Source organism: Poeciliopsis prolifica, unplaced genomic scaffold (assembly GCF_027474105.1).
Source record: "Poeciliopsis prolifica strain line A6 unplaced genomic scaffold, Auburn_PproV2 SCAFFOLD012, whole genome shotgun sequence".
NCBI classification, from domain to species: domain Eukaryota; kingdom Metazoa; phylum Chordata; class Actinopteri; order Cyprinodontiformes; family Poeciliidae; genus Poeciliopsis; species Poeciliopsis prolifica.
Window position 1 is genome coordinate 10,080,807 of NW_026562387.1, and position 24,242 is coordinate 10,105,048.

The following is a 24,242-nucleotide window of genomic DNA, read 5'->3' on the forward strand; positions in this document are numbered from 1 at the left end:
CACACAGAGCCCTATCATTGTGCAATTTAGCCTCATCGACTGCTCCAGACTCCAGATTTACTGTCCTCACTGTTGGGTGGACTCCATATTAGGGAAGAGTCTCTGTCCAGAGTGCTGAAATAAATTCTTTTTTAAAAAGCCTTCCTGTTGCTCTGAAGATTAATTTTAATGCACACCATGTTCGTCTTTGTGTCCAGCTGTTAAACAGAAATGAGACATCTGCGTGTTGAAAAAACAAACATGTTAGGTTAACATAAAGATAACATGCGCAGGTGGATTTGCATGTCCAAGTGATTCCTGTAATGCAGCCCATTAACTGAGATGAGGCCAGCAAATGATCCAGCAGCAGGCAAAGGTGGTCTAAGCCTCTGCTGGTTTGCTTAGATGTCACCCAGGTAACTCCTTATGAAAACCAATCTCATGGCTGACTAATGAAAGTCCTCACTCATAGGCAACCCAGCTTTGAACTAAGTAGCTCTAGGAGCAGTAGCAACACATGTACATGTTTTGTGTCATTAAATTAAAGAAACCAAGGACCGTAGCACACGATCATATTCAGATCCCTTTAAAGACATCCACATAAAATGCAGACCACACGGCGGCCCTTACATTTGTAATCAGTAAATAGAGTTCATGCGTGTGATTTAACCTCAGTATCAATCCAATTAATAATCAGCGACATGAAGACCAATGAACAGATCAGGACATCCACAAATTTCACCTTGGGGTCAGAATGGTGAGAAGTAAGCCATTATTGAAATAAAAAAAAAAAAAGATTTCTTTTTGCATTTAATGTAAAAAAAAGATTTCTTTTTGCATGTGAAAGAAGGCGCTCTGGTCAGATGAGACTTAAATGTTCATTGGAAGTAAAGGTGGGGTGGAAAAGTGCATGTCAAACAAATGGACTACAGTTTCAGTTTCCAGTAAGAAAATGTTGCTAGTTCTATGAGATTGTTTAGATAAAAAAAAAAAAAAAAAAAAAATCCACAAAACATTTTCAGATGAAAATCTTCTGCTCACTACAGCTGCTGGTTTTCTGGAGACATGCTCCAAAGAACTAGCATGACTAACTACAGCAAAAAAGACAAAAAAAAAAAAAAACAAAAAACAAAAAAAAAAAAAAACTGTATATCAATGCACAGCTTCTGGCTTTTTATTTAATATAAACCTGTAACTTTTTTTTTCCAGAATTGTGTTGACTCCACAAAATAAAATAAATACACTGAACCAAGTTATAACATGACAAATGGAGGGAAAGTTCAAAGGACCTGATACTTTTGCAAGGCAGTGCACATGACGGGAGCATTGGGTTTAGATCCGATACACCAAGATCATCAGTGGCCACCATCTGGGTGCCCATCTTTAAAAAAAAAAAAAAACTTTCTGGCGCGCCCCTGGCTTCTGAAATACTTGACACTGTAACAGGGGGTAAAATGATGGAGATGTGGATGTGAACACAGCCGGCAGTGTTCTCTAACTGGCTGCCGGAGCGCAGTGGGACGTCTTACACCGAGAGGTGCGGGAGAAGGAAACCTGGCTCCTTAGTCCACAGCATCTCTCACCAAGTCACATTCACGACACCCGTGTCCAGGAACAGCGTAAATATTAAAATGTTTGGTGCAAAGCAGCCCTAAAACGTGACGGCAATCAACTTCAGAGTTGGTGCACTCACCTCGAACAGGGGTCCGATCTTATTCCGCTCCAGATAAGACTGAATCCTTGACTGTTGCGGAGACGCCATGAAGAAACTGTTGTCGCCTCCCGATCCAGAGCTTTTAGCAGAAAGAAATCAGGAGGGGAGCCGGTGGAGTCATTCGTCCTTCAGGAGCCGTGTCTGCGTCCAGAGCTGAGGTTGTGAAAACTGAACCGTCCTCCCGGTTGGGATGAGGTAAGTTCAGACGGGATTCGCGTTTACAAAAGGCGGCGCTGACACCGGGCGAGCATCGCGGAGAGGCGAGGAAAGTCAGCCCGGGACCTTCCCCTGCTTGTCGCCTCGCTGACTCTCTCTTTGTCGGTGGCTCCTCCGAGGAAGCCAGCGGCTCCGCAGCTCTGTGACAGATTACAAATCTTCCGCTCACTGGCTGCTGGAGTGGCCGCCGCCACTCCCATTTCGTTATCCGCCTCTCTTATGCTACCTGCTTCGGTTTTGCCAATAAACACATTTTCGTTAAATAAAGCATAGAAACATGGGAACTACACCACCCCTGTTAGATTATTACAGGATGACTTGGATTGTTTTTAATCAAGGGATATATGAAGTTAACTATCTCAGTTAACGTTTGTTGTTGAAAATACATTAAAAACTTTAATCAGGAAATCCATCTTTTTCATGAACCCCCATCTCCATCACACTTGAATCAAATGGATGGATAATAAACAGACCTCCATAAATATGTTGATGACGGAATTTAGCCATCAGGTGTGTTGGACAAGAGACGCACCCAAAGGTGGCAGGACAAAAGATGCACTCAAAGGTGGCAGGACAGTAGCTCTTAAGCACTTGGACATTGGTTTAAAAGAAGAAAAGGTCACTGCAGCAATAGGCTGCATTCACACAGCAGGCAAATGCAAATGTCCTTTTTTACAGTTTAGCTGGCTCTAGTGGAATCTATTTGAAATTTGAAGCGGGTTGTGAGAGAGGCAGAACACATGAAAAAAGGCCATTGAAGACTTTAACCCTGCACCAACGCCATGCCTTTTTCATTTTAATTTCACAAACCCAAATCCAAATTTTTATCTAAATGTGCATCTAATAGTTTTCAGTTTTTGCAGTCAGAACAATTACGTTGCATTCTACCTGACCTAAGTCAGTGAAGAGAGGCATCATAGCACTTGCCCCAGGAAGCAAATATTTAAACAACCATCACTCAACATACTTCTCTACAGATAAAGTTTCCATAAAAACATCACTATTATTGTGCTTTATTTTTCTTACATTCCTTCATCTTATGTTTTTCTGACAGCATTGTCGGGTCCCATTGCTCAACAACTTTAAAACTACTGAAGAAAATATATAATAGAAAAGTTAACTTTTTTTAGGCTATAGTTCAAATTGTGTCTTTACATCTTACTTTTAAAAAATGCCAATTTTTTGGGACTTTTGAAGATTTTTTTCCCTATTAGACAAATAAAACACTTCAAAACCACTTTAAAAAGTCAGTAAAGCACTACAAAGGAAGACCTCAAGGGTCTCAGTTCTTCCACAAGAACAAAAACACACAAATTTCAGTTGTGGTTATCGGCTTTAATAGATTTGCACATGTGTGAATGAAATATGCGTAAAAATCCTCCATTTTTATATTACTCATACAGTTGAATATAGAAACACTATAACATCTTATTGATAGGTTTTTAAAATCTCTTTGTGCTTGCATAGGAGTGAGCTACATCCAATGAAAAGTAAAACAGATGGTTTAATCCTGAGTACTGTTTGTATGAAAAACATAATACTGTTAATGTGTTGCATGAATATTTAGACTCCGATTTGTAAGTACTGGGAGATACTAATGTCTCGCTGAGTCTCAATGTGTATGCAACTCAAACAGACTTTGAAATTCAGTAAGAAACAGCAAAATAAGTCAGCAGGTTTAGCTGACAAGGCATTTTTACATCATGTCACAAACACTACTAACACTTTCTAAAGCAATTCAGAAAGAACTGATGCAGCGAGTATGACGCAAACAGAAGACCGATAAGCTTCTGATTTAAGCTAAATGGATGTCAGATTTCATAATGTATGCTTCTAAGCAACATCTTCTTAACAGTGACTTGAAAAAGTTTAAAATGTAAAAAAAATGTGTGACTTTACAAATATAAACCTTGATATTGTATTTTCTGTAGAGGACCAACAAGAAAAAAAATTGTGTAGTGAGTGTGTGGGTTGTTTTTTGCTTTTACATTTATTACAAATGAAAAATGCAAAACGTGCATTTTTGTTCACTCTTTGTAATCAGGTGCCTCTGAAAAAGTCCAGTTACACCATACCATCATGCAATTAGCAACATGTGCACAAGCTGAAAGTACTGTAGGTTCTAAAACCACATCTTAAGCTCTGAACAGAGCTCAATGTTGAATTCCAAATCTAAAAATGAAAATATGGCAGAAATATAAACTCACCAAGACATGGCCTCTACCTAAGCTGTAAGGCCAGGCAATGACAGCATTAAGTACGTCACTAAATACAGCAGTGAATGGTGCTGGCAGCATGTTGTTGGGGGTGATTTTCCCTAGCAGGAATAGAAAACCTAGATGGAACTGAAAACAAAATAATTTTTGAAGAAAAGCTCTTAATGCTGCAAAGACTTGAAACTATGGCAAATAGTTCCAAAACATTGAGAGCTACAATGAACAGGCTTGGATCAAAGCATATTCATTTGCTCACATGACCCAGTCTTAAATCAAATTGACCTAAATCAAATTGGGAATCTTTGGCAAAACTTAAAAATTGATGTTAACAGACACTCTCCATCCAATCTGACTTAGCTTGACCTTTTTAGCATGACAGAATGGGATAGAATTTCAGCTACGAGATCTGCAAAGCTGGCAAAAACATGCCCCCAAAAAAACCCTCAAAAAACTCAAAAATGCTCTAACTGCTGTAAAATATTATTCTACAAAGCATTTACCTTCTGGACTTTTCATATTTTTATTTGGAAAAATCAAAATTGAAAAGTATATTTTCTTTCCAAAATTTATTTACTTTCTGTTTATCTTGATACATTGATGTGATGAAGTTAAAGGGCTGTGAATACTTTTACATGGCAGTGTAACTATGTGATTCAAACGAGTAGGAAATTAAAATATCTTCAACAAAAACATATGAAACATTTACATGATGGGATTTATGACCCCTTTTGCTTTCTCATTCAGATCCAATGTCTTTTTTGATACATTTAAAAAAAACGATATTTGTGTAAAGTACAACAATCTCAATATAAAACATTAAAATACTATTTAAAACTTTATTTACATTATAGGCAGCTGGAATAGACATATACAAGGCACTGCCTTCAACTAGATTAACGTACTGGTGGAGGGAGAAGTTTGATTGCTGAACCTGCAGAATGTTTCAGCATTTTCTTCAATGCAATGCATTATGGCTCTCCATCTGGGGGAGGAGGCTGGCACAGCTTGTACAACCTGATCAGAGAAACACATATACAACGTGACATGCCATTACATTCAGTATGCAGCATTGTACGGCGTTCAAACATGAGCAAAAAGAGCAAGAAGCGATCTGCTGATTGGTTTCACATGTGTGGGCCGAGTAGCTCCAGGGATTAAAAGGATTTTATAGAGCCATGCAGTTCAATGACATCCTCTGTAGTTTTATTAATCACCTGAGTAGCTTTACATCTTGAGACTAATGTCATATTATCACAAGATGAGCCAATCTGAGCAGGAATTTTCTAATGATTTATGAAGCACAATCATGTTTTCAAGCAACCATCTCAACCTAAGAAAATATGACAGAAATGCACAGAGGGTGCAGCAATTTTGCTGTATGAAAACACATATAAAACACTCCACATATTGCTACTTAGCTGTGTTCATAAATTTTGACTAAAAGGTTCAAAAGGGCCTCCTGTCTCCACAGTGTTTGTTGTAGCTAAATGGCAGAGACACTCAAGCAGGAGCTCATGATTGCACCCACCTCCGACTGAACGTATATAGATGAACAGCTGGAAGCTTCAGCCATAAACTGTTGTAAGTAATGTTGAAAGTCTATAGGATGGATTTAAAATTTTGAAAACAAATAAAATCCCAATCATTTACTCTTTATGATAGAGCGATAAAGAAAAGTCAATAATTGTATCATCTAGGTTTTGTGGATTTTCATGTCTGCACAGTTCAGACACTAATCTGAGTCACATTTAACAGCTACATCAGGGAAATAAAATACTGACTTTTATGGACTTTTATGGATGAACATATTTTTTTACCTTGGAACTGATGATGGTGTTCGATCTCTCACTCCCAGATTTTTGGCAGAATTCTGAACTCTTGCACCCTGAAAGAAAACAGACATGCACTAAGTTTCATTGAATCACCAATCAGTGATGACACAAGAGGAGAAGATACAAAACAACACAAACATCAAGTAAAAAAAAAAAAAGAACTTCACAATAAAGTAAAGAATTTTGTTTCCTCCAAAATTTGAACATGCTTTAGCCCACAGCTTTGAATTATTGAGTAATACGGGGTTTTTTTCTACTTCTATGTGCTGTCTTTCTAGAAATAAATAATTTATTTGTATAAACAAGAGTTGCAGCAAAGTTATACACTTTTGTATATGTTACCAGTTCAGTTGCTAATCGGTGCACAAGCTCCTTTCAGCTTTCATTGTTCAACCGATTGGGTTTTCTTAGACTATAAAACCAGAGATTGTTAGAAAGTGTTGAACTCACAGTGTAGCTTTTAATGGACACCACTGCACATCACTATCTCTAGTTTCTTTTAAGTGAGATGCTTTTTCCCTGGTGAGGCTGCTTACTTACAGGCTTGACTGTCAGAACAACAACGAAAAGTATATAAATTCCAAGCTTAACAGTACCCTATGAATATTGTATGACAGAAAGTAAATGTCATGCTGTGAATGAGGACACTGAGGATTTGAAATGATTGCTGTGGGCAGTGCAGTTGTTCTTTCTTACAATCAAAGCAAAAGAGTACAGGCAAAAAAAAAGGCTTAGTGAGGATAAAAAAGACAAGTCGTGGAGAATTTGGAAGATTAGTAGGGTTCCTGTGTGTGCTGGTTTTGTTTGAGTTTCATTACACTCAGTCAGGAGCATGTCTTCTTCTTTTTTTTTTAAAAGGTCCTTGTAGTTTCCTGGCTATGTGCAGAGTCTGCAGATATATCCCTACAGAGTTGCAGGAAGCAACTTTCAATTTATAGTAACGAGAGGAACGTCTGCACCTGCAGATACTCCCTCCTTGTGCGTGTGCTGCACAAGTATAAGCAGAAAAACACACACTCTCCAAGTCTTCCTTTAGGGAGGTCATCAGAGTTTTAGTAGAGCGAGAGAATCTGGCCAAAAGTGCATTAGGTGACCTCTCAATTACAACTCTGACTGTCAGCCCAGAGTTATGTCCAGACAACAGGATAGCATCAGCAATTATCCGATTCCTATCACAGTTATCCATTCCCAGACCTCCAGACAGAGATGCCCTCTGCTGTCACTGATGGACACAGCTCTCCACAAAGGTCAGTAATTTTTTTTTTTTTTTGTATTGTAAATTTTGATTTTACATCAAATTACACTAAGTAAGTATCAATATTGAAAGTGTTCTTCAAAAAATTTCACTCCCAGAAAACTTCCATCACAGACTTCTTAAACTTATGTTAGGAAGATTCCAGTAAAATGCTGGAATAGCCACAGTTTTCTATGATTGCAAGATTGGATTCTCCTCATCTGATGTGCTGACAAACGTTTGAGCATAAGTGTGACTGTTTAGTGAGGGAAGAAAGATGCCATATAATTATGCAGTTAGTTTCATAACTCAGTTTCTCAGCAGCAAAAAAGGAGGACATAAACACCCCCACATGTTCTTGGCAATAGTCACATGTGGGGACCATCTATCCACACTTGTCCTTGCAGGGTCGCCTGGGGCAGCTATCCATCTCTAGAGGTCATTGGTGAGAGGCAGGGTACATCCTGGACAGGTCGCCAGCCCATCACAGAGATACACAGGACAAACCACCATGCATGCACAGACTCACACCAAAGGATAATTTACTGCATGTTTGTGCATATCTTAACCGCAACAAAATGGACAACCATAGCAATTGCCTCTGAGGCAAACTATGGAAACTACTTCATTACTGCACACTGGATAACACGTGTATAAAGAAAATGCTTCCAAGCCGGTGTATTAGCATTTTTTGAACATTGATATGCACAAAAACAAACACACAAACTGATAAGTATCTCTCGGCTAAATATTTTATCTAAAAAGTCTTAAAAATTTTAAATAGCAATTTATTTAAAACAGAATGGCACAATGACTAGCTGAAATCCCATTTTTCCAGGACTAGAATCTAAACATCTTTAGACCTCTAAAATCTCAGCTTTTTGACTCCTTCTCAAACAACTACATAACCATCCAGACAAAACTTAAAAAAAGACTGAGTTGCAGGCCAAGATTTGGTCACGGCTGAAGGCTTTATGGAGTGAAAATCTCTATGTGCTTAAGAAAAGACAGAATTTCCATCTTTGACCTGAAACAGACATGCAAACAAGTCTCCAGGATTGAAGCCTGAGACTTTTTTAAAAAATAAAACTATTTTAGATTGACACTCTTTGGCTTTACTTTTTCTTTTTTCTTTTTTTTTTTAATGAAAGTGGATGGTGGATGCATGTTTTCAAGGAAAGGACAGTAACCTGCCGATTTTTAAAAGGAATATTCTTTGAGGCAAAACGGTTTTTGGCTTAATAAAATTTGGTTTATTAATTGATCAAAAGGTTGGACAAATGTTTTGCGAGTTAATATGGAATTAATTTAAATAAAGCTGGAAGTTCCTCAGACTTGTACAAAAATATGTGTTATTTACATTAAACCTCTTAGTGCTTTTTCGTTAATTTAAAGCTATTAATTTTAATGATTTGATCTTAACAGGCAGACATTAATACAACATTATTAAATACAAACATGCTAAAATGTACATATAAGTATTGAAAAGAAAATGCATTTCATAGAGACATCTTTTTTGCATGAATGACTAGATCAATGCAATGTATGAACATCCAAGTTACTTTATTAGTGACCCTCAACGTTTTCACTTTGCTTGGTTTGGTGTAGTTCATTATTCTCAGATTAGATTTTCTATTCAGTTTAAGTTCTCCAAACACGTCTCCTTTAATCATTACTTACTGGGAAAATTATCACACTGAAGCAACATGGATTTTGTGATATTTGTGGAACTCTTGAATCGGCTTTTCTTCACAAACTTCTAAAGGCTGCAATTATATCTTTTGCTTATGCATCTGTATTGCTACCAAAGTTCTTTCCTTCCACTCAACTATCCATAAGGATTACAGTCTTTGCCAAAGTTCTGCTACTTCAGAAACATCCTCTTTCTGAAGGATGTTAATGACTATCTTACCTGCTTCCTCATGACATCAGTGGCCTGCATGATGCATCGAGGGGGAAGGCCATGGTTTCGAGCCAAAAGGATGGCCTGCTCCAGTGTGACACTCAGAGTGCAGCTGTAGGTCAGATAAGAACATAAGAACAGAGGCTTTATGAATTAATGTCAATGAGTCCAGTTATGCATAATTTCCAACCAGTATAAAACATTTAATCCTTGGTAAAACATGAATGAAAACAAAGAAAGCTGCACAATGAAATGTTGCAATATGTTTGTTTTCCGTTCACAGGGAACAGTCATAATTATTCACTTTCTAAACAGGCTCTCTTAGCAAACAAAGACATTTTACTGACATCAACTCAAACAAAGCCAAAAATCCAATGCCTGCCTAAGTCTGAGCTTGATATGAACACAATGTGTTCATTTTCTGTTACAATTCATTCCGAACATCACATTTACTTGAACACATTTTGGTCCCTTTTTTGCAAGCCATCATTACCATTTTGCTCCTTGTGATTGGCGTTTGCTCATCTCCTCACAAGAGTTAGTCACAGCAAGGAAACAAGCAGCTTCAGATCATTTAAGGTTTGAGGTTTTATTAGAACAAACGGAGGTAGGATACTGAAACTAGAGGTTGACTGTGAGCACCTGAAGAGGCTTATCAAGATTGATGCTCATTGCAGCGAAAAGGAACAGTGTCCAAGGACAAGTCAGTGCATCTCCTTTGGCAGCGATTCCCCTAAGCATGTAATGTGTGTGAAAGGAGTGTTGACGTGACTCTGTGATTCATTAGCTGGAGCACATTTTGTATTCGGTCACACATATGAGAAAATATTAAGTAAGTGTGGAACACAATGTTTTTTCAGAGTGCATCTGTTTGTGATGGTGTCTTTGACATGAAATTCACACTAGATGTTGGTGGAAAATCATGTTATTCCATAAAAGCTAATCGAAACAAATTAGGCAGTACATGAAACTAGGTAAAATAAATTACAATTAAGACAACTTTAAGATGCATTGCTCAACAATTTTTAAATGTTCTTCCACAGATACTCCTTCCAAATTTGAAAAGCTGTGGATGCTGTTAATTTCTTCATATATTTTCAATTGGATTTAAGTCGAGCAATTTATTGAGCCTTAGGTTAATGGGTAAATTTAAACTTTGGTGTAATTTACTGGTATGCTACCAAGGTTTCTTTGGCTTGCCCAAATCTTTTGGAGCAAACTTTTTCTTCAACTGTGGAGTCTTCTGTATAGTGTACGCACACATGGCACTGCAGTTCAGTGAATTACCTGTCATGCTCATGGAAAAATTATGCCTGCTAATTTCAAGTCTTTCTGAAGTGATTCCAGTCATAGTGATCATTCTTTGTGACTCCTCTGTTGGAAATCATCACAGGAGCACCTGATTCTGGTTGGTTGTATGTAAAATTATGTTCTAATTCTAATTCCATAGATGCTCAGCTCTGCATCTTTGTGCAATTTAGAAATGCTTTCATAACCAATGAAATAATTCTGTTTAAAAAAGCAAAAAAAAAAAGCAAAAAAACACTAAAATATAATATTGGTTGGTGTCAAACACCACAAGTCAAAGCTCTGTATGTTTACCTATGTTTTTATGCTTCTAGTCAAACACCTTTGCAATAAAAAAACTACTTTATAGATAATACGTTTATCTTCTTATCTATACTTATCATCTTATTTATAGATAATAAGCATATCTTATCTATAAATAAGATATACTTATTTTTAGATAAATAAATAAGTATATTTATTTATATACTTATAATTGCTATAGTCAGCTCATAGTCTGGCTATTAGCCAGCAATATAGCTGGTTATTTGCTTGGATTTCTATACCTTTTGGCATCTTCTTTTCTCTAGTTGTAATACTTATCCCCTATTTTCTCCATTTTATTATACAAAACATAATTTATGACAAAAAATAAGACTTTGTACAGGTAACAGGGATTATTAATTACATCTGAAAATATTTTATTTTACACAAATTACTCATTTTCCACAATGCGTGTAACCAGTTTTCTCATCTTCTCCTTAGCACACACACACAGAACCACTCATGCACACGCACACAATGCAACACATTGATAAATCCTTAGAGAGTCAGTGACAAGTGTCAAGGCTGCTCAGATGACCTTTCTTTGATAACAAGAAGCACTAACGTATCGATTCAGTCTTTTCATTCCAATTTAAAGTGTCCAAAGCTCCTACGCTGCACGGTTCCCTTTCATTCAATAACAACCACCATGGAGTTATTAAGAAATCTGAGAGGTTTGTTTATTATCTCTTACGCTCATGGTCGGATTTAGTGCTAACTGAGAAGGGGGGAAAAAAAACAAGCAGACGTGAAACGGGAGTTATTGCTGGCAGAAGTCGTTACGTGAAGTCAATCAGATCAAGATTTAAAAGGTCCCCTCGGATTTCATTCGCATAACTTTATGACAGGCCTGACACGCTGTGATAAAAGTAATGAACCCAACAATCATCTAGAGAATGTGCCAAGTTATATCATGGTAAAGAGGTGCAAAAGATGTCCTCTTGCAGTTCAAACCCTAAAATATTTCAAGCTCCCATTTCGAGCTTCAGCAAACTGACAAAAAGGAGGGGGAGACACCCAGTGAGGATCTTTAAATATCTTGTCAGCTGGAGCAGGATGAAGGAAATGCTCAAAATCTGTCTGTGTGCGTGTGTGTGTGTGTTAAGCTACACAATTTCCAGGTTCATTAGGGCTGGTGAGATAGTGGGAGATGATTTATATCCATCTGTTTTATGTCGTTCCAACACATCCCATTTACACCCAGAATAAAGTACGTACTACCGAATGGGGAGTATGTACTCCATACTACCGAATTAAATAGAAATTGTGAAAAATCCTATTTATAACAAGAAATTTACAAATAGAAATGTCTGAAACAAACAATTCTGTTTAGTGTGCTTTTGCCTGATACCTCAAAATAAAATCCAGTCCAAATAACCTCTAAATGTGGTATAAAACCAGTGAATCTGTTCAGAACAGAAATGAACAAACAGTTTCAAGGAACAGAGCATACAGGTTAAGGATACAGTTGAATCCCAAGCATTGGGCAGCACAAATACTGTTCAGTCAATCATTTGAAGGATGAAAGTCCACCTAAGTTCACTGGACAATTCTGAGAAGAAGAAAACTTTTGTGAAAAGAAACTTATTAAAAGACCTGTTTGCAATTTGTCACAAATCGTGTCAAAACTGTCCACAGAGATGCTCTTGCAAGGTAAGAATGACATGTATACATGTTTTGGCTGACTGTTGGATTGAAAAACACAGAGCTGGAAAAGCCATGGTGAAACATGATGGTTTCACCATCACAGCATCTAAACTTTATTGGAGACACTTTTGTTCTGTAATAGGATAGATCAGAGGTGTCCAACTTCATTCCTCAAAGACCTGCTCCATTTCAGCTAACTCATGCTAGCATTCTTTGGACACGACTGTTTTAGATCAAAGTGTATTTTTGTCTCAGAATATGCTACACAGCATCTGTGATGAGACTTCAAGACTGTGGTTCACAAATGTTTACCATCCAAACTATCTTTGTAAAAACTACCACAACTAGAGACATAATCAAAAAGACATAACTGTTGGAAAAAGTGTCTTAAAAAAAACAATCAGTTCTCAAATTGTTTTAATTTGAGAACTTAATGGGAGAGACGCGTTGCAAATTGGGAACTGCTGACCTCTGCAACCCGTTCCACTTCTGCTGTTATGAAAACTCATCCATCAACCCAACTAATCCAATCAACAGTGCCTTAGATTACTGTCACATTGGTGAACCTATTTCCACATTACAAATCAACTTCCTTGGTTTTATGGGTTTTCCAGTTGCTGAAAATATTTGCCGTTTGCTCGCTGATTGCATGTAATTTAAACTCAATACAGTGGGATTCATTTCTGCATTAGTAGTAAACTGGTTCTATAAAAAGGCCCAGCTTTAATTCTCACTCCAACACTCTTCATTCTGCAGCTTCAGGCAGAAAAGCTGTTTTTATGCAAGAAGCTGCTACACAAATAACTAAGTATTACGGGACTTGTCACCTGTTATGTTATGGTGTACTTTGACTGCCTGCAGGGGTGAGTTGTGGGAAGCATGTGTAATTTACACAGAAAACACACAGTGATATATGCAGCTTGAGTGTTAATAAAGTAGCAGGACTCATGGAAACTTTCTATTAGAGATAAGGCAAGCGGGCGCATCCCTTTGCAGCACTTAATCATGCCGTCACGCATACCCTCAGAATGCATGGATGCACAGGTGTGTGAGAAAGAGACAAAAAGATATGGAAACTGTCACATGGTGAGGAAAGAGGGCATCAGAGAGATTGGTGGGCGGTGCAGTGGGAAGGAGTATGAGACGAAGATGAAAGCAGCAACTAGGGATCAGCAGTGACAAATGATCAGGATATTTCTGTCCTTATGCCTTGATGAATGGGGTCCTTAGCTGCAGGTGAACCTTATATAGAATTCAACAGGAAAGGAAGTAATTGACCCATCTCCTTCTTGTGTAAAGCGCTCTTCCCGCTCAAGTCCTTAATTTGGTTTTAGAAACAAAGAGCCCAATTAACAAGAATACCTGATGTTAATTCATGCAGAGAAGGGCTCCAAGTTGAGACACAAACAGGGCTGAAACTGTAGTATAAAAATGAATCTGATATAACTTTCTGCATTTTATTGGTTGTGGGGCAACAGAAGGAGTGGCTCAGCGACAGCACCACTCTGATAGAGATGGAAAGTGCACTCACCGGTGAACGCCGCTGTTGCACATAACGACGTGGGTGGCTCCCAGACGCGAGCAGAGCTCCGACGCGACGGTGAGCAGCCCTACTCCAGAAGCCCCGCAGGCTGTGAACTGGCAGGCGGCGGTGCGGCGGCAGCTTATAAAGCTTTCCATCAGACGGTAGAGCTCCTCCAGAGCATTGAGGGGTCGCATTAACTGGGCAGAAACAGGAGCACAGAGGATGAGACATAAGCAAAAACACAAACCTCTGACATATCAGGCAGAAAAATTGTCATCAAATCACCCAGGTCATAGAGTAATGAAAAGACAGCCATGATGAGTACATGTAAACCTCAGGGTTTGGGTGTATGTCTGTATATACAAATTATATCAATAACGCAAAATGAAGTTACGTCGTACCTTATCTATGAGGGCAGCTTTGGGTGCAGTGCTGGCCGGTATGTTGGACTGATCAAGGAAAAACGCCCTGAGTGAAAGAGAGTGAATGTATTTTTAATTAGAATGAATAAAATCCCTTATGTGGAGCAGTGAGACACAAAATATGACGGAATACTGAATTTGTTTAAAAATCAAAGTCCAACCTTTTTATATATATGTATAGATATATGTTAATTGTTTACTGTCTGTGACATCCAAAATGTTTCTCTGCATCATTAGATCATCAGGATAACAGGCCTCCTCACTTGAAAAAGTAGGCCAGCTGCTTTTTATGGAGGACCGGCGTCTGACTTTCAATCATTAGAGTAACTTGGACACGGCAAAACAGAAACACAGACTAAGCATCTCTTGTCCTGGGAGTCGAGCCAAGTGCCATCGCTTCACTCATTCATGGAGCACAAAACAAATTGTGCCGTTTTCCTCTTCATCCACTAGAGGCAGCACTGTACTAGTGGCTGCATACAGATGCTGTGCAGTCTGCCGCAATGAGTCCATCTGAGCTTGATTGCTACTCGTGCAAGCTCAGCAGTCTGTATCTGCATCGGATCTCAGCATTCAGACACTGTGCTAAATATAGGTATATTACACCACATTAAAGCTTTTGTAATAAAATTATCAATCAACTCCATTACTCCTTGCAGTAAAGGATAAGACTCAGCCTCTCTAACACATTTGTGCAACCACATATATAAAAAGGGATAGGGATAGAGTTTTAAAAGGCAAGACTGAAACAGACACTGAGAAATAAAAACTGTTTACAAGATTAAGTGAAGCATATCTCATTCATCTGCATTGATTCTGCTGTAAAGTGACTCGAAGAGCATTTAGGCATTCAATCTGAAGCTGCCTTTCAATAGACAATTCAGGTTTCTCTTACAGAGATGATCCATGTGATTTGAAATTGTTCTTAATTCAGATAAACATAAAATGCCTCTTCAAAAAAAATCTTAAAGTTGGAAATACACTTTTAGCCAGCAGGCGACAAAATAAGAATACAGCACAATAAGGAGTGGACAAAAACATTTGTTTGACTAATGAGGCATGATCCCCAGAAGTGAGCTAATTTATCTTAGCATCCCTGCATATCTACTCCTGAGCTACTGATGAATAATGTTACGCATTCACTTATGGCAGCTTTCCAGGTATTTAAACCTTAATTGCCAAATTATGCATTAACCTTGTAGCGTGCTGCAGAAACCGACAACTAGCACCGCTTGGTTTTGGTTCCGCTAAGAGCCCTTGTAATCGGTTCAAGATGGGCTTATCACTCAAAAGATACATTAGAGTGGAGGTTACAAAGTGTCAAGGTGTAGAATTTACAACCATAATATGAACAGATACTTAACTAGTCCTAAGAAACAAAACAAGGTTTTTATTTGCTGTGTTGTCCAAAAATCAGCATATACTGTTTAGTCCATTCTGGACTTTTGAAATCTTCAACTTTCTGCAATCTTTATGCATATCTAATAACCTTTTTTTTTATAGAAATTTGATTGGAAATGGGGAGACAGAGTAGGAAAATATCCCATTTGTTGAGAATCAAACTTTGCCCACATACAGTGAATACTTGCTTAGAATTAGACAATGCTTTGTGGCAAAGGAGCCATAAAAGCATTCACTAGTAGACAAAAAAAAAACATGTTGGCTTATGGGTTTTTTTTTTCGTAATATCATCAAACTTCAACTTAAGATTGTTGGTGAGAGACAAATTAGTCCATAACTTTTAAGAGGAAGGAACATTATGCAAAGCGATTGTGGCAAATCAAAAATATATAACAAAAATTAAATAAAAATAAAAATGTCTTTGTTGAACCACCTTAGAAGAAAGAAGTCATGAGTTTCATGGTCAACTCTGCAGGAGATGCAGGTTGAAGAATCTGTTGACATTTAAGTTATGCACTTCACAAATCTGGCTTTGATTAAAGAAGCAAAAAGAAAAACAACATTAATGAAATAAAGCCATATGAAGTCCTGTTCACCACAAACCAGGTAAGGAAAACAGTAAACACGGGGAAACCACTGTGCGACAAAAATGCATGAACTGCTTTTGATCTTGCCGTTATGGCCGATGCTGTTATGTGAGCAACTCCTTTTTCTATTTTCGCTTTTAGTGGAAATCAAGACAGCCATAGGTAAAGTCTGCCTGTAGCTCATCCAGCAATAACTGCAACATCCCTGACCACACACTTAAGCAGAGCCAAAGGGTTTCCATGAGGCTCTAATGGAGACTTTGGCTGCAAGCCAAAGATGACCTGCTCTGCATGCAGCTAGTTTGTTTTATTGGGGAAATGAGAACTCAATTCACTTTGTTTCTTCTTGCTTCGTAACAATAGGAGACCGGAGGCCCTTCAAAGCACAGGAGCAAACGCAGTCAGCTGCTGTGTAGAAGGAAGAAAAGAGGCAGATGTGTTCAAAGGAGTAGCACGGGAATGGAAATATTCCCAGCACACTGTTGACTCAAAAAGTGAAGGAAAAAAATTAATGATCCCTAAAATCCAATGAGGTATACAAACAGTTTAAAATTTGCATATTTTGAGTGGTTTCACTTTCATTCGAACCCCGGGAAAGGGCTAAATGATCTATAATTTATTATATTTCTGTAAATATATGACCCCACAGAGGTGTAAAAAAGTCTATGTAAATCACTCACAAGGCCATGATGGATGACACTCACTGTTATTAAATTCCCACACAAATCCCCTGGCGTGTGTGGGAAAGCAACTAAGGAGCTAATGAGGGCTTCCAGGAGCCTTAAGACGCCCCACAGTGATGCTGCTGCACTGACACCAGGAGGAGGAAAAGCTGCAAACTCATTAATGCAGACGTGTTTATAACCATCTGTAGGTCAACTTTAGCGCAGAAAAAAAATATAGAATACACTGGTATACGCTACAGCATTGTGAAAGTATATATTATATGACAGACATGTTATTAACACAATTACTGTTAATCAGGCTCAGAAAGCAAGTGCTTAGTTTGTGACACTTATAGAGGACTTACAGTAATGGCATCTGGTGTCAAAGGAAGTTAAAGTTATTAACCCTAGGTCACTGGACTTAAGGATGCACACGCATATCATACACATCTACAAGGACAGCATCTGAAAATGGTGAAAAGATTCAATAAATTCCTGAAACCTGCAGAATAGAGGATGTATGGTAGCTCATGGATAGAATCTTGTGCTAGATTGGATAAGAGATTATTTGATAGACCAGGTATGTAAATTTTGTTAATGTGAAAATAACAAAAGTAGTATTGGGATTACATCAAACTTAAATACACTTCATAAAACAGACTGAAAACATTACTGTTTACTGCAGCTTTCCTGTAAAGGTCAAACATGATTTTATTTATGATGCATCAACTCTATTTGCTTCCAGATGTGCATTTAAACATATTTTACATTTAAATCTGATGCAGAATTGTATCTCTATTATTTTTTGATCTATATCTTTTTTAATGACATTTTCATATGTCATTTGCCTTATATTCCTGCAAAATGCTTTACATTACCTTGCTTGTCCATCTCAGAGGGGTTTTCTAATCAGATGAATCTAGGTCGTTCATTAGAGTACAAAGCGTAACAAAGTACAGAGCTTTAATCATTATAACCATGCAGTGATGGATTTAAAACGAAGTGATAAATGGAGGCAGCTCAGCCCTCCAGGCTTTATAAACAGAGGTTCAGAGCAGACCAGCTGAAGCAGAACAAAGCCTCGACACCTTCCTGTGAATGTAAGTAAACTGGGACACTCTTTGCCAACCAAAGACTCCTGCCTTTTCAACGGTGAGGAAAACTGCTTATAACAGCTCCATTTTGTTTTGTCCAAGACAAGAGATTTAGCAAGACACATTTTATCAGTTCTAATAAACATTAAATAAACCATCTGGTGTGCGTTTGTTGAAACACATATTTTTTACAACGTTTTAAAAGAGAACAAAACTAAGGGTCCAGTTGAAGTTCAACAAACTTGATTTTTTTTTTTTTATTCCTGGGAATAACTGAAAATTGTTTAAAACTTAACAGCAGGCATCAATTTCTGCTGCACAGTGTTGCACCAGGGAAGAGAAAAAACACCACTAGTTTTGCTCATTTGCTGTAACAGTTCAGGATGAACACAACTTTACAGCAGAACTACAGGTTTTAAGTTCCGCTCTGTAACATCTCAAGGACACTTTTGAGTTGGGTACGTTGGATTATTTTTACAAAGTAGTGTCTAAATGGGTATGTTGTAGGGACTTAGATGGAAGTAGAAATATTATGTTTTCTCAGCTGCTACTAGTCATTGTCTCTGTGTATTTTTAAAAGGAGTGAGTCAAAAGTCCTCTAAAGCAATGTGTTCATTAGTTATCTGAAACACTTGGCGGCAGTCAATGCCACCAAGGATGGCACAATCAGTTATTAGGTTTAAAGGAAAAATTATTTTTCCACATAGAGCCAGGTTGATTCAGACAGGTCATTCCCGTAAGAAACAAGATCAAGATTTAAAAACATGTGAAATAAACCTCCAAAAACCTGAAGGAGTTTGTCAGAGGGAAATGTACCTTTGCATTTCACGAACAGGCATACCAGCAGAAAAAAGTTTAACCTGTAATTAGAATCCAGTACTTGCTTAATTGCAAAATACAACACAGCAGTGCGTGTGGAAACTGAACACAAATAACTTGCGGGCTGTCTTATGCTGTGGCAAAGAGAACACAGCATAAAATTAAACAGCCTGTAGTTATAATAATATATATTACCACCTGGACAGAGCTCCAAGTTTATTGCTCATCTTTCAGCCACCATCCCATCATTACACACATTTATCAAGCTGTGTTGTATTTTATTATCCAATAAAAGGGATTTCTTTTCTAGTTAATACATACTGGGGGGAAGAAAAGGGGCTTCAAACTAGCCAAGACATCCACTAAAAATATTTTATCCCAATAACCAACAGTATATTGAGTAGTGACTGCAGGGCAAGCTTCAAGTTTCTGTAGAGGTACTATGTGTCATGCAACACTTGCTGGTTTCCCGCCATTATTACACTGCATTTGCAGTTCACCAATACACAATGCACAGTATCTTCATCTTTTTTCTGCCCTAAAATCGATAACAAGGGAGCATGTGAGGTGAAAACCAAATGCCCTCCTGAAAAGTGCCGTCAATAAAAGCAAAATGTGATGAAATAAGCCGCCAGATATCCATCTCCTCCCTCGCTGACTAAAGCATTCAAAGACAGTCCAGATTTAAAATTTTTGCTGCAAGTCCTCCATGACCCCTTTATCATTTCCAAAGGTAGAACATGCATACAGTTATGCTTTAGTGTTTTAGATTTCCCATATCTGAAGGCAAGTTGAGAAAATGTACTCCAAATGACAATAGATTCCAGTCCAAGTAGATTTTAGAAAAATGCTGCTTTATATTAGTAGTGACGTCTTATTTTCGCCACATAAATAAAACTTCAACTCTGCTTCTGAATAACTGTCCCTCAAGGGTCTGAAATGCACATGTAGATCTGAGCATTTGGTACGGCAGCATGAAAACCTTAAACATCGCCCTGCAGTTCATTCAGTTCAGCGATGCATCTGTCTGTCAGACGCCTTCTGGCGCTGGTCCAGTGTTGGTTTAGCCCAACACTGCAGTAGCTCGGCTCAAACGATAACGAGGTGCCTGAGGTTGGAGAGTGAAGTGAGATCACGGCCTGGTCTGTGGTCAGTTGTAAAACGAATGGCGGCTGGCAAAACAAAACAAAAAACTCCTGGTGATGTTGCATACAGAGAAACCACTAATTGCTGGGAACCAAGGGGGCATATTGATTTTACCACATTGAAACAAATCTACTTTTGGGGTGGGAGCAAAACATCTTGCCTGCTGGTTTTTCATGAATTCCTCGTGGCATCACATGAGTGATGCAAAGCTAAAACTATAGTTTAGGCATTAGCAAGTATAACTCTTCATGTTAAATATAAGTAACAAACTGAATACTGGAAATAACCCCCCCAAAATATAATTGTCTGGGAAAGGTGTTAACTCAACTTAAACATAAAACATTACATTCATATTTTATGACAGTTCAACACAATACAATTTGTATAACTGTGAAGTGTAACAACATTCAAGGGTTTCCATTTTTTTAAACACTCTGTCAGAGTTAAAGTGAAATAGTCTACAAATCATGAAATGAATTCAGTTTCTGAAGCGGCAATTGCTGCAAAGAGTTTTACAAAAATTTTATGTATATGCTGCTCCTCAAACTTTACAAATATACAGTCATGTTCAATAAATTAGGATATGAATTCGCATGCGATTCTTTGTCCAGTTAAAACCCAAAGTATTAACTTTTAAGAAGACATCAAACCTACTTTTCCTTAAGCCCATGATTCTGTGTTCAGTAAATGTTGGGAAGTTATGTTTCATCATAATTAACAAGCCATGAAAGAAAACATTGGTCTGTGTGTAATTAGTCTATGTAATGTCTTTGACTAAGTGTATTGAGTTACTGAAATAAAAAAAAAACCTTTTTGATACTATTCCACTTTACTAAATGGGTCTTTGGACTCCTTTGGTCAACAACCACACCAGGAAACCCATTTCTTTGCTTAGAAAAAGGAGAGTGTGCTTATAGAACAGATTAAGCTTTTAAGTGAAAATGCATCAAAACAATGTGCGAACAGTTCATGATTTGTATACTAACCTAATATAATTTTGACAAATGTTATACTAATCCAAGAAATGTGCTGTGTTTTGATCAATGTTTTGTAAATGAGTTAGTAATTCATAGTTTCTCATATGTCTATTCTGTACACAGTCTCTATTACTTACAAACTCTGGCACAGAGGAGCTGCTGCTGAATGAGTGAGAGCTTCTGTTAGGAAATTTGATTTCTGTTGAACAACTAGCCAATTTACAAAAAAACAAAAACAAAAAAAAAAACAATTTGTCTCTGGTGACACAAAGAAAACAGTGCACAACATGTCCTTCACTCTCAATATCTAATGACCTTTTAGATAAAAGGTATGTTTCCAGCTTATATTGCAAATAACATCTTGGCATATTTACCACGTTTCTCTCAGGTTTTGGATAAACAAATTACATTTTCACACATTTTGATATCTTATTCCTTGCAATCTGACAAGCAAAGAAAAAAAATCGCTTGCTGAATCCATTACACTGACTTTAAGCTTTAGGTTTGTGCCCTCTGACATTTTTGCATTTTTTTTACTCTAACTTGAGGCCACTTTTAGACCTATTCTATTTGTCTAAACCAAATGAATGACCTTAATGAATCGATGTTTCATTAAGATTTAGCGTTGGCGTTGAAATCAAGTTTTTTGCTCAGTGTGTAAATCTTTCTACTGTAATGCATTTGTAAAGAATGGAATCTGAAAGAGTTTGGAGAACCCAGGGTAAATGAACAACTCAAACTGTGAGCTTCAGCAAGTTCAGTTGAAACTAACTCCACTGTGCCACACAGCTTGACTGCCTCCTTACCTAGCACCCTTTAGGCTCCCCCACAACACTTGCCTGTGTCTCCTTAGACACATTCACTGTGTTACTGCTGGGGCCTTGGCTGTCAACTCAATTACATTTTTTTGTCGGTGCAGGTGAAATTATACAGAAAGCAGAAGTACAGCAAAATATAAAAAAGCTCAACCTGAGCTGAGAAATCGGCTGCTTCCAGAACAGGTCAAGTTTCAGCTTGACTGGCCATGAGCGGTGACCAGCCAGTAAGAAATTCAAAAATCCAACTGTATAAATTGTGAACATACTAAGTGTTACCAAGCTGTCCTGACTGCAACACTCTTCAGTGTGAAAGTTGTTACCATAGTTTGGAGGCTCAGTTTTAGCAATGAAGTCAGAGGAAACACTAAAAGGAACAACCAGCAACTTTACAAGAAAAACATTTTCAGGGTATGTTGGTTGTTCCTTCAAGTATCTCCCACAGAGTTCTTGACTTTCACCATTTCATATTTTTTGTAATTTTGGAGTATAAAAGTGAGCGTTCTATCAAGGAACTGCTGTTAAAAATAAATTAAATATTCAGTGTCCTTTCTTTATTTGCTTTCCAAAACTCTGCTCTGGGAAATGCAGTTCTCACTTCTAACCATTACAAATAAATGAAAAAACTGAATAAATCAATCTTTGAAAATTAATATTTAGCTATGCTGAGATGGCACTGATGAAACACACAACTGCCAGGACTATAAATCTTTTAAAGCCCTCAAAACAGACTATGCTAAATATGACAAAGCTCGATTATACTGTGCTTATAATTTTAATTATCCACACAAGCTGCAGCAAATGTTAAACTTAAGACCAGCGGTCATCCTCTTAGGTGCTCATTAAGGGAACAAGGGTTAGGAGGAAAGTCACATTTAATAGCTCTCTAACATTTGTCTCTCTGCCTTGGAGTGCAATTCCCCCCCGCCCCATCACACAGCCCAGGAAGTTAAACAAATTAAAGTTCTTCACCTGTCTTTCTACTTCATCACATTTTCCACACCTGGCCAATCACAGGGAGTCTCGAGTGTGTCGAAAAGCAATGGGGTGTAAAGTGACTGAGTGCAGCAGCTGCACAGAGGCACTGCAGCAAACCTGGTTGCATGCTGTGTGTTCTCATCCAGGCACTGCCGCCCCTGCTGTGTGTGTGTTTACGGCCAATTGCAAAACATTCCCAACTGTGCTCCCCTCAGCCAATCACCTTCAGATGCTGCTGCTACTGAGCCCTGAGACTCAAACTCATTGGAAAGGAAGGATATCTTGATTTATATTATATCTAAGAAACTCTGTTGCATTACGCAACATGAGTGAAGCAGTACAAATGTGTGTGTGCGTGCTATACTCTACCCGAGTCTTTTGTTGTACTGTTTGACCTTCTCCAGCGAGGAAGCGTTAATTTGGGCCTGATATTCCTCCACCGACACATTGTCTCTGTAGTAATAACCCTCCATGCTCTCCAGAGCTAAACACGAGGAGATGCACAAGGAAGTTTTCAGTGTTCATGATTTTCTGCAAAGAAGCCTTTGTCCTTTTCCTAAAATTGACTCCTTTTACCTTGCGTAAAGAGTACTGGGTAGATTTTGACACCTCCTCCATTTTTTAGCCTGTAAGGCAAATGTGCGAAGTAGTAACTCTCCAGGTAGAAGCAGACCCTCAGGGCCTGGCGAGTGCCCTCCACCTGGTAGGAGATGGGCATATCTGCCAGAAGACCAAACAAGAGACACAGTACGGGTTAACATGGGCAGCAGCAAGCACATGTCTTGACTCCCCTTTTAAAAACATAAAAAGCTGTTGAATAAATGGATATTTTATTGTATTAGCATCATCTCCCATTAAAATTATTGTTTAAAATGCAACCAAAATATAGTGATGAGATCATGCTGCTAGGATTAAAGATTAAGTTACAGTTTCTTCTTAAACAGAAGCACTTATAATTGAGGAGGGCCCTGTAACTTGAGACCAAAACTAAAAGACTGCATACTTGCTACCATTGGTTCTCCTTCAAATTGCTGAAAATAGAAGGTGACTTTCTCCAGATCAATCAGGGCCACTTGAGTGTCCTCCAGCATGGCCTGCTCATCAGTCTGAGGAGGAAAAACAGCGAACATGAGTTTATTCTTTTTACGGTAGTCTCTCATCAAACCTTACCAACTGATCTGCGCAACAGGACTTTCCTCAAAAACATCTTTCATCAAATCATGTGGTAAGACGTTGAATATAGGCTCATATATTAATGCATGCAACGTATTCATACATTGCATGCATTGTAAAGTGAAAACTGGGAAAAGAAACTACTGAAGTGAAGTATCGTTGATGCGATGCTTTGTTTTGGTGTGAATGTTTGGTTTAAACCTGACGTCAGTCTTTGATACCTTTATATCAATTAATATTTGCTGTATTCAGACAAGGTTTGAGCTTTCTACAATTTCAAATCTTCAT

The 24,242-nt window shown here is 38.0% G+C and overlaps 2 protein-coding genes across 2 annotated transcripts in view; both read right to left on the minus strand.

Moving 5' to 3' along the window:
• Positions 1 to 2,028, minus strand: part of cunh8orf34 (chromosome unknown C8orf34 homolog) — a 71,393-nt gene extending 69,365 nt beyond the window's left edge. Inside the window, exon 1 of the mRNA XM_055037188.1 lies at positions 1,673 to 2,028. Coding sequence (XP_054893163.1) covers positions 1,673 to 1,741 — 69 coding nt within the window. The 5' untranslated portion in view covers positions 1,742 to 2,028. The remainder of the gene's footprint in view (positions 1 to 1,672) is intronic.
• A 1,201-nt stretch (positions 2,029 to 3,229) lies between these two features.
• Positions 3,230 to 24,242, minus strand: part of prex2 (phosphatidylinositol-3,4,5-trisphosphate-dependent Rac exchange factor 2) — a 90,323-nt gene continuing 69,310 nt past the window's right edge. The window contains 8 exon segments of the mRNA XM_055037609.1: positions 3,230 to 5,139; positions 5,943 to 6,010; positions 9,104 to 9,206; positions 13,884 to 14,074; positions 14,279 to 14,345; positions 23,151 to 23,265; positions 23,358 to 23,501; positions 23,785 to 23,887. Of these exon segments, the coding sequence (XP_054893584.1) occupies positions 5,094 to 5,139; positions 5,943 to 6,010; positions 9,104 to 9,206; positions 13,884 to 14,074; positions 14,279 to 14,345; positions 23,151 to 23,265; positions 23,358 to 23,501; positions 23,785 to 23,887 (837 nt within the window). The 3' untranslated portion in view covers positions 3,230 to 5,093.